Source organism: Monopterus albus, unplaced genomic scaffold (assembly GCF_001952655.1).
Source record: "Monopterus albus unplaced genomic scaffold, M_albus_1.0 scaffold2.1, whole genome shotgun sequence".
Lineage (NCBI taxonomy): Eukaryota > Metazoa > Chordata > Actinopteri > Synbranchiformes > Synbranchidae > Monopterus > Monopterus albus.
In genome coordinates, this window is record NW_018127882.1 from 6,491,861 (window position 1) to 6,503,098 (window position 11,238).

Consider the following 11,238-nt stretch of genomic DNA (forward strand, 5'->3'; position numbering starts at 1 on the left):
CCAACTGACATGTCTGAGACAGGTGTCTCATATCACTGGGAAATACAATAAACACAGAAACATGCCACAGCCGTGTATTGTTCACAATGTAATTATAAATGAGAAAAACCATTCATCTTCCTAGTTGTTGTTTAGAGTCAGGAATAATGTGGATTTCAACAGATTTGGGGCAAAATGGCTGTAAAGCTTCCAATCCTGGCAGTTACATCAAGATAAAATCTGATATTAACATGAATACAATCAATTCAGCTGTTGAAAAGGAGCTATACACGCTTGGTTTCACCAGAGAAGCTGTACAAAAAAGTAGCTAATTTAGCCTATTTAAATGATGTGATTAAAAGACTAGCGAGGGGTAACAATCTGGGATTAATGCATGAACACTTTCCCTGTTCTTTATGCTCTGCAGATATTATGTAAATGCAGCAACAGAATCCATAGAGAAGTCATTTCAAAGAAAGGTCTCCAGCATCCACATGTCCAAGAACCAACATTGCTGGACTAAAAATGTTTGTTTTGTTTTTTTAAACCAGGATTATACTTGCACCGTTTTATACTGTTAAGCAATATAAATAGGATATAGTAAATACATGCATATAGAAAATATGAAGGTACATCACGCGTGCTGACTTTGTGAGAGACTTTGAGACTCTGGAACTCTTAGGGTGCCCAAACTTTTGCACCATGCCATAATAATGTTTTTATTTTTTATTTTTGTTCAATTTATGGCATAAGAAGTAACTATGCATCACTGTTTGCGGAAAATATTGTGCATTTTTTCCATTTCCAAGAGAAACTGTGTTAACATCTGTTCAAATAAAAAATCACCAAAATCTGTTATTTATCAAGGGGTGCCTAAACTTTTGCATAAGACTGTATGTGCTGTATTTACCTGCATACATTCTTGTTTTGTTTGGCTAAAATGTTGCTTAAGTTTTGATCTTTGGTCACTTTACTGACAGTGGTAATTCAAAATGGACAACCTTAGCTGACTGTAGCTAAGTCGGAGTGGACCTAGAGATCCTGTCTACAAGCGAGACAGACTGAAAAAGGACTACACACTGATCTGAGCTCTCAGTTTGGGAGCTAACGCTAGCTAGCAACAAGTGTGATGCTCCAAACATGGTTAATTTACCCAAAATTCAACATGGTGTGATGTCAACTTCACATTCTCTGTACAGGTTTTTTGCAGCCCATCAGTGCTTTGTACTGAAGCATACTTGTTGCAGACACCTCTCTTCTTGACATGTCTGGCCCACAAGCCTCAGAATCTGCAGCTTCAGGCCACCAGCAGACAGAAAGTTATGGCCCCTAATGAGATTCAGGTCGTCACACATTCAAGGTGGTAAAGCTAAGAGCTGAGCTTTGAATCAGCTGCTTGTATGTGCTGTATTTACCTGCATACATTCTTGTTTTGTTTGGCTAAAATGTTGCTTAAGTTTTGATCTTTGGTCACTTTACTGACAGTGGTAATTCAAAATGGACAACCTTAGCTGACTGTAGCTAAGTCGGAGTGGACCTAGAGATCCTGTCTACAAGCGAGACAGACTGAAAAAGGACTACACACTGATCTGAGCTCTCAGTTTGGGAGCTAACGCTAGCTAGCAACAAGTGTGATGCTCCAAACATGGTTAATTTACCCAAAATTCAACATGGTGTGATGTCAACTTCACATTCTCTGTACAGGTTTTTTGCAGCCCATCAGTGCTTTGTACTGAAGCATACTTGTTGCAGACACCTCTCTTCTTGACATGTCTGGCCCACAAGCCTCAGAATCTGCAGCTTCAGGCCACCAGCAGACAGAAAGTTATGGCCCCTAATGAGATTCAGGTCGTCACACATTCAAGGTGGTAAAGCTAAGAGCTGAGCTTTGAATCAGCTGCTTTATAACGGTGACAAGATGAGGTATTATTCCAGATGGGTCTTGTTAGGTAAAGTGCACTAAACCACAAAATAAATGGTGGCTTAGGGCACTGTTAATCACAATTACTTAATCACACTTAATCACAATCATAAACATTGCTACAAAGGTGGCTCAGATTAGACTAAATGCCAATTAGCAGTGACAATCACCACTCTGGGATGTGAGTTTTTCAAGCCAAGTAATAGAGCCACAGAATTTTACATACAGTAGGGCAAATTATGACAGTAAATGCCAAAGACAAATACATGTTTTTATAAGTAGAACTACCAACAAATAAGTTGGACACAGTCTGTGGTTTCAGACATGGCAGCTGTAATGGTATTCAAACTAAAATAGTGCTCTTCAGTGTTCAGTTATGTTCAAGTAAACATTTTTTCCACATCGTTTTCCTGTTGTCAGTTTGCTGAATGCTGCTCATCACAGAGCATGCTAATAACTCTGTAAGCTGAGGTTCAAAGTTCATTCTTGACCCAAATAATTCCAAGTCCATTTCGAAGCTGTTCTGAAGATGTCAGCGCAATCACATGACAACTATCAGCCAAGGAGGTTTACCGCCATTTGTCACCAAAGCATAGATATTCATTTTTCTCTGCTCACTTCCTTGTCCCTGCTATATCTTAAAATTTGAGGCTCCAAGTTCACTGTGGACTTTGGAAACAGTAGGTAGAAAAAACAATTTCATCACAAAGTTTCTGCAGTATATACAGTATAATGGCATCTGTAAATATTTAAACAGTGACTCATCTTTAGTTGAGTTGGTTCAGTACTCCAGTATATTGGATCTGACTGCCAGCTTTAATTTAAGAGGTTTTTAAATCTATACTGAGTGAATAACATAAGAACCAAAGCACAGTAAATCTTGTTGCACTGTCCAAAAACTGAAGTGACTGAGCTTTTAGAAGAGATTTTTGTTTAATCTGCTCAGTGTTTGGTTTATATCCTGTATGTGTGTGTAAAAACATGAAGGTGTCAGGTGCCTCTGTATACCTATCACATCTTATAGTTGTTGTAGGCTTTTTTATGTGTAAATATCCATAATGCAGACTGATTTCTGCATTGTATAACCAATATGTGACCACTCTCAGTCACTGTTTCATGTTAAATGTGCTTTTACACAGAAAAAAAACAACAAAGAATCAGTCACAGTCCAAATGCATACAGATTGCACTATACATCACAGAGACAACAACAGATGCTTGAATGCAGACAGAAAGCTATTGCCCATAAAAAATAGTAATAGGAACTTGCTGCAAGTGCCAAGTCGGATTAAAATGTAATGACACCGTGTAGCTATTCCTCCAGAGTTCAGAAATGAATGTTAAATTTCTCATGTTTGCGTGATATACAATTGTCTTGGAACACGACGACAACTCTGGGGGGATTTTTCTCAGCAGTGTTTCCCACATTAAAAAAGACTTCGATTTAAAAAACGACCTCATAGAGTGCTATAGTGATCATGCTGGGGGACATAGAAACCTGTTAACAAAGTATGCATTTTATCATTGTGCTGATGTCAAACAAATTAGAAGTTAAATCGGTCCTGACGCTGCTGAAGTCAGACCTCTTGGAACCAATTCAAGGGCCCTGCTGAGCTTTGAACCCTGGCTGTGGAGGCGCGTGCATACGCTATCCAAACATAGATGTGCTGTGTGAAATCAGTATGTATTGGAGAAATGTTTCAGGCAGAATGTGAGAGGAAAACAGCAGCCAGCTGTCAAAGAGGATGAGGGTCTGCCAGAGAGGTGAGATGGTTGATGTGTATGGATGAGGCCATGATGGAAAGTGCGAGAGAAGAGGGAGGGGGGCATGTTTATGGGTTGGGGGGGGGGCATAGCGAGGCCAGTAAACTGCTTGTGAAATGAAAATGGCTCTTTAGCAGAATCCAGGACACTTGGGCGCTGCACTGGATCAATGTCTCTGATTTACTGTCTGAAAGCCTGTCAGGGGGAAAGAGAGGGGTGGGGGGGTGGGGAGGGGCGTTTGGCCGGACAGAGAGAAGTTAGAGCTTAGAGGCAGAAGAGTCCTTTAATGGAAGGAGAAAGAGGAGAGATGAGCAGAGGTAAGGAATGGAGAGGGAAATTGTCTGTCAGAGTGACAGTGTGAGGAGGCAGAATCAGAGGGATTGCTCCTCAAGTCCTCGTGGCTGAGATACAAAATCAATCTGTCAAGGCAATGGGGAAGGGCAATCTTGTTTTGTGCAGGGAATTGGTGCAGCCATTTGGGGTAAAATCAATAGGGGACACATGGTGCTTCTTAAATCTTTACTATCCCACAGAGGGCAGCTGTATTGACAAACAGGGGAGTGTACGTAGGCAGTACACAAATCCTTAAGTTGACCTGTCGGGAAGGAATCTATATTCTGCTGGTGGCCAAAGCATTGGTGGAGTCTGATGAAAGCGGTGCACTCAGGAAATGTAAATGATGAAAAGATAATGTTCAGGTAGAACAACCCAGCTTCTACCAATACTGGTTTTATTACAGGTGATAGACGTTCCCCTTGTTTCATCTATATCGGTCTATCAGGCCGACAACCGATGATTATTTCCTGATCAGATATCCGGCAGGTTATTTTATTTTCTCAATTAATCGACTATTAAGAGACTACTAGCCTACAGCCATGCTAGCAGCTCTGTCAACTCTATCAGCATGATAACAATAACAATACCAACATGCTGATGTCCAACAGGTTTTTTTAAAACCAGGTTAGACATCACAGTATCATATTTGACCATGCTAACATTTTACTAATAAGACTAGCACAAGCACGAGTATTTGGGGCTGAATGAAAATGTAAAAATGAGAAAAATGACCGCACACTTAAAGTTTACATGATACATTTAGAAAATATAGCCGACGTTTCAACCCACCGGTTTTGTCGAAGCAAGCAAGATAAAGTATTTGCAGCAAGCAAACATTTATATGCTCAAACACACCTGAGAGCAATCTACAGTTTGAATTGAATTTGATCTTAAATGTTTTTGTCAATTTAATGGCCTATATGGAAACCGAGGAGTTAATTTTTATGATATGACGTCTTTATGTACTGATTTTTATAGTAATGGTTTTCTGTAGATCTAGTAGTAAATATATTATTTGACAAATTTGTGTGTAGATATTTGGATATTCATGCCTCCATATTTTATTGTATTTTTATACAGTGGTGATGTTAAGATTATATTGTTGGTTCTATAATAATGAACTTCTGAATTGAAGTATTATGGACCCATATCATGTCAAATGTAGTTAGCTCATGTTTTTTCCCAGATCTGTATCCAACAGATTGTTTTATTTTAAGAATGTACTCTAAAAGGTATACTCATAGGATTGATATGTTATTTATATTTAAAACATTCTACATTTAAGATAGATTTAAAAGTGCTCCTCTCTATTTATACATTTGACATTATATATGCTTTTAAAGACGCGCTTTAAGAGGCATATTTGAGTGTTTTCTTGTACATAGCTGATAATGCTTAACTTTTGTAGTTATATTTTTGACTGTCTCAATATGTGAATGAAATGTGCAGTGGAGGTTGCTCTAAGGTTGACCAGGTTGTTAATTTAAAAGCACCTATGTTAACCTACTGATGATGTCAGCGGTTATAGATTGCTCTCAGGTGTGAGATGTGAGCACATAAATGTTTGCTTGCCACAAGTGATTTATCTTACTTGCTTTGAAGAAGACCGGCAGGTCGAAACGTCGGCTGTGTTTTCTAAATTTATCATGTAAGCTTTCAGTGTGCGTTCACGCTAGCTTAATTCCACTGAATGAAAAGTCACCAAAGTTATTACAATTCATCCTAATATGTTTTTTTATTTGATCCATCAAATCTATCCAGTCGTTGCTAAGATATGCGACTCTGAATTACAAATCTCAAACTGCTGTTGCTGCTAGAGTAGAAGTCAGGGAGGTCATGAAAGTAATTAGGATTAATCATCTAGGAACCATGGATATGTAGCTGTGCACATTGTGAGCCAATCTATTCAGCAGATTTTGAGATGTTTGATTAAATAAATGAAAACTTTAACACTTGTGGACCTACAGTATCAAGAGGCTGACATTGCCATCTTTATTTTGTAGAGTCCAAGGGGCTGTCTGTCAGTTATTTTTGTCTAACCCACCCCAAATCCCAGAGATTTAGTTTACTTTGATATATAATATGGACAAGCTGGAAATCATCACATCTGAGAAACTGGACATAAAGAATGTTTGGTATTGTTTGACTCTATTACAGGGCACAAACATGATTCTCATAACAGCTGCCAGTTAATTATCTGTGGTCAGTTAATTGTTGCATCTCTCTCTTTACTCAGATTCTTTTCCTAAGCAAATGTAGAAATACCACAGTGTAAAAATACTTTATTACAAGTAAAGGTCTTCCATAAAAATGTTAAGTGAAAGTACAAAAAAATTAGCATAAAAATATACTTGGTACTCATTATGGAGAATAGCGCATTACACATGAATATATGTTATTGTGTTTGTAATCATTAATGCATTATTGTGCACATCACATTTAATGGTGCAGCTGCTAAAAGTTATTTGATTAGAATTTGATTTACTCCTGGGCAGCTTGTGATTTCTTTTCAGCAGGGCAGGAATCGACAAAGTGTTATGATTATAGTGTATATTATTAACCTGACTCTGAAAAGTAACTGAAGTTATCAAATAAATGTTGTGCAGTAAAAAGTACAATATTTGAATCTGAAATGTAGTGAAGTCAAAGTACGTAGTAGCAGAAAATAGAAAATAGTGAGGTACAGATAGCTCACAATTGTACTTGAGTAAATGTATTTAGTTACTTTCCAGCACTGCAGTGACTTGCATTCATTTCCTTGCGACTTACCTTAACCTTAAGCACTACTTCCCAAACCCTGGCCTTGCCTAACTGCGCTGTCACACCAAAATTTAGATTTATTTTGTGGGGACTAGCACCTGGTCCTGAGTCCCCTCAGTGTGATTGTGTAAAAAGGTTGCGGCCCCCACAGTGTGAGTAAGACGCACAGACAGACACACAGGTCTGGGCCCCAGAATGACAGGCCGGACGTCTCGACAGGAGTGTTTTCCCCGCACCCTCGGGACACGGGGAGTCTGGGTGGAGGAGGGTTATTTTATTTTTATTTTGAGTGTTTAATGTATTAAAAGGGGCTGGGGTAATGAATTATAATCTTTAATGCAGAAACCGATCAATACCACCCAGAGAATAAATCAGCTTTTACTGAGAGCGTCAAAGCCCCTTAATACACTAGGGGAGAGAAAGCAAGTGCATGGGGGAGGAGGGGGAGGAAAGCAGCAGGGACAAACTCGAAATGAACTCGGATGAAGGAGAGAGAGAGGAAGAGGGTGAAATGGTAGAGAAAAGGGTAAAGATGAAGGGCTAGAGAGATGGGTGGAGGCAGACGGAGGGAAGTTATAGGTGACCAGACTCACCTTTGGGCTAACCTCATTGAGTAAAAGCCTGGTAAAAGCACAGCAATTTTGACAGTTTTGTGAGGAGGTGAGGTTGCAGGGTCAGCTGGTGTGTGCGTGTACTCCAACTAGTTATATTGTGTTCCATCTCAGCAATTCCCTCCCTGTGCCTGGAGCTAAATATAATTAATTGAATTACAGCACCACTTCTCAATCAAAGATCACCTCACCGCTGCCTTGACTCAATGCCTGCCCAGCCAAGGGGCCTGTGCTGAGAAGAACTCCTGACAACAATCCATGAATTTATTAACCCAAAATGTGGTTAATAAATAATAATATTAACCAAAACAGCCAGACTGCAGAAAGAAAAGAACCCCCCCTTAAAAAAACAGCTTGATTTGGATTCTGTGGTTGTACAGATTCATCTCAGAAGCAAGCAGCAGGACTAAACTAAAATCTAATGCACCTCTTAAGTGTTTAAAATATCCAACTTGTTCAGTTAGTGGACTAAGTGGTTTAAGTGAGGTTTTTGGTTGCTGGAGGGTATTTAGTAAGACGGTCATTAAAGTTTGATAGCTCCATAAAGGACTGGAGGTTAAATGGGTAAAGGGGGATGATGAGGAAAGATACATGGGCCACAGAGGTGCAAGAGAAGCCTTCAGTGAGAAACAGGAAAAAGAGAAGACCAGAGAGAAGAGATCTTTACAAGGGGAGGGAAGAAGGCTAAAGACACCGAGAAGGAGCACTGGAGAAGTGATTTTGCTGTAGTGTCACACCCCTCAGGTGCTCAATAATTAAGCAGCTGAGCAGACTCTTGAGATCCGACTGTGATGTCAACCGAGGCAGCCATCCATCATTCATCGCTTTAGGAATCGGGAATGGAGATGGCACTTAATCACTCATTTTGTGAAAAGACTTTTCTCTCACTATTTTTTTTCTCCAAGGCTTTTTTTGACTGATTTGTTGTTGCTGCTGCTTGCTATGCTTGTATGAACAAAGCCTACCTTCAGATCATACTGAATAAAGGGTCTTATAGCAAACAAAGTACATTCCTGATTTTTATTCATCCTCCTTTTCAAGTGCCCCTTTTTAAGAATTGCTTGTTAATGCGCTGAGGGTTATAAATGGAGGAAAATGACCTGTGAAAGCTCTTGCTGCATGCATAGCTAACCACAAGGCTCTTCAGCTGAGAGTTTAAAGCCTTACCCTTCACTTTTTGTCTGTGAGTGCTGCCTGTCTGTGTGCTTCAGGGCACGATTGTTGCATTGCACTCATAATAAGCCTCTGAGTGACTGGCAGAACCAATATCTTACTATCGCTTTGCCCTGCACTCACTTAGACAGCTCGGTGTGCAGCCCCCTTCATGCATCTCAATTCCACAAACACAATGTTCAGAGCTGAGAGAAGGGGCCTGCTTTCTGATTAATGTCACCATGACAACTACATAATTCATGAGTTGTATTAGCAATCCGTTTATCATTTGCAAATCATAATTCAGGATGTGTTTGAAGAGGACTGGCTGGAGAGAAAGAGCTACAGCCTGCTATTATCCTTAGTGTTGTCTCACACATACACAAAAACAACTGCTGCTGGAAATGCTGATGTATCCTCATCCTAATCTGGGAGGCAGAAGCTCTTTGGATGCTGCCTGTCTTATTAGAGGGCCCTTTTAGCTTCATGGTAAACTCTTGGGTCTGCTCATTTGGAGAGCTGCATGCTAATTTACCCTCCTCATCTATTCGTCTGTCTGTCTGTTGGCAGAGGCCTGGCTGGCACTCCACGGACACCGTTTGGTGCAACAGTGAATGGAGTTAAGGCAGATTCTCACTAAAGCACTAGTGCAGATAATTTGCCACTAGATCAATGATTGGCTTTGCAGGGGAAACCTAAAATGAAACAGGATTTTCAACCATATGTGAACCAGATGTCAGGGTTTCTGCATGTTTATTCCACTGTCCACAAATCAGATCCAGGGGTTACAAGGAAGTTTGTCAGTAGTTTTGCATATTAATGTTGCTTCCAGAATAAATCTGACCCTCAGTTCTGCCTCCACTGCAGATGACTTCATGAATTTTTCCTTTTTTTTTTTGCTTAAAGCTGCATTAACTACGATTTAGCACAAATTCGGATAAATCAAGTAAAAAATTGTCTAGAAGTGTTTTCTGCCTGCTGTACTAAGGCCCGACCCCACTTTGCTATCTTCAAGCCTTGTGCTTATTTCTCTCACTCTTTGGCCACTGTTGTTATTGCACTTCTTACATGCCCCTGGTGATCCGAGGTTATAAAATGCTTTTCCAAAGCAGTAAGGCTCATTTCAAAGACAGACAGTGGAGGCTATCTGTGCAGATACAACCCAGAATGGGAGCAGACCTGTCAGACCCAAGAGGCCATGTTCTGTAGCACAGAAAAGGGGGTTTTCCATTATTTGAACCTACCGAAACATGTCACACAAAGTAACACTCAGCATGGGTTCTGTGTTTGTTTCCACTACACTGTAGCTGTATTCTGGAGGCTAAATTTCAGCACTTCTCAGGATGTAGTACTAAAATCCAGTGCCAGGACCACATGGGAGCATGGGGTGCATGTGCGCAGAGCAGATGTGGTGATTGGTTAAATGTCCATGTCTTCACACCTCAAGCATTAGCATTACAAGCAATGTGTGTAAACACACAGCTGACTGCGTGTGTGAGAGAGGAGCAGCCCCTCCATCCTCCAAACAGAGACCTACGGAAGGAAGATACAGTGGAAAAACAAAGCAGGACAGTCCACATCAACCCCGGAGGCTATGCTTGGTGATGGCTAAGGGAAGTACAGGGTAGAACGAGGCAAAACCAGGGTTAACACTGGTTTGGAATGTCAGAGATGGAGATCAGTCAAAGTATCTAAAGGATTCAAATTTGATGTAGATGTGGTTTTCTTATTTCTAGATGTGCAAGAAGTTGGCTAACATGTATATGTCGGCAGAGCGTAGCCCCAGGCACATCCACCCACGACCCCCGCTCTGCCAGCAGGTCAAGGCCAATGATGCATGGATTTTAAATACTGGTGCTCAATGGTGTGACCTGTAACAGTCACTCTAAGCGTCCTCTCTCCCCACATCTTTGCACTTTTGCCAGTGACTGTGGTAATGCAGCGTTTGGTGGCCCTCCACTTCTGGGGTCTTGGCCCTTCCGTCCCCAGCAATGTCCCCAGGCGCACCAGAGAAATGGTGGACCCCGTGTCCAGCGAGGCGCAGCATTTGATACCATTCAGCTAACAGTCCAGCCCAGGGTTAGCGATGTTACCATGACCACTGAACAGCTTTATCACTTGTTAAAAAGACTGATGCTCACACACCGACCCTGCTCCGGTCATACTGTATGTGGACACATCTATGTCGTATGTATTAGTAAAATCGTTCTGTGGCGAAAATAGGCAATGGGTACATCAATGAATATGAAACTGAAAAATAATTTACAGTAACTGGTGAAAGATGAATTTAAGAAAAAATATCAACTAAAGGACATATTTTGCTTTTTTTTTTAAACCATCTTATTGGAGGTTAAAGGAAAAGGCTCAGTATAAAGCTTAAGGACTTCTTTTCACACTCCATTTTCATTATTTAATTCCATTAAATATTCTGTGACATTGTTGAGTGTCTGTGTCAGTATCAGGTGGTTAATTTCTTCACAACTTAACACTGGAAATCAATGACAATGTTTATTCATGAATTCAAAAAAACTAAAATAATTTGATATTTATAAAAAAGGCGATACAAAACCAGTTTTCAAGAAGCACATAATATAAAACATTAGATTTTTCTTTTAATTGAGATTTGAGTGTACTGTAGTTCTTTCTCAAGCCGCTGCGGTGTCGTCACTGGAGTTTTGATTTTCTGGAAGTTGGAGATCACACCCTAAGGTACAAG

The 11,238-nt window shown here is 40.3% G+C and overlaps 1 protein-coding gene across 1 annotated transcript in view; it reads right to left on the reverse strand.

Annotated features, from left to right (window-relative positions):
- Window positions 1-6,531: 6,531 nt before the first annotated feature.
- The window catches only part of ccdc88b (coiled-coil domain containing 88B), a 46,066-nt gene continuing 41,359 nt past the window's right edge, over window positions 6,532-11,238 (reverse strand). The window contains exon 29 of the mRNA XM_020593485.1: window positions 6,532-11,226. Coding sequence (XP_020449141.1) covers window positions 11,168-11,226 — 59 coding nt within the window. The 3' untranslated portion in view covers window positions 6,532-11,167. The remainder of the gene's footprint in view (window positions 11,227-11,238) is intronic.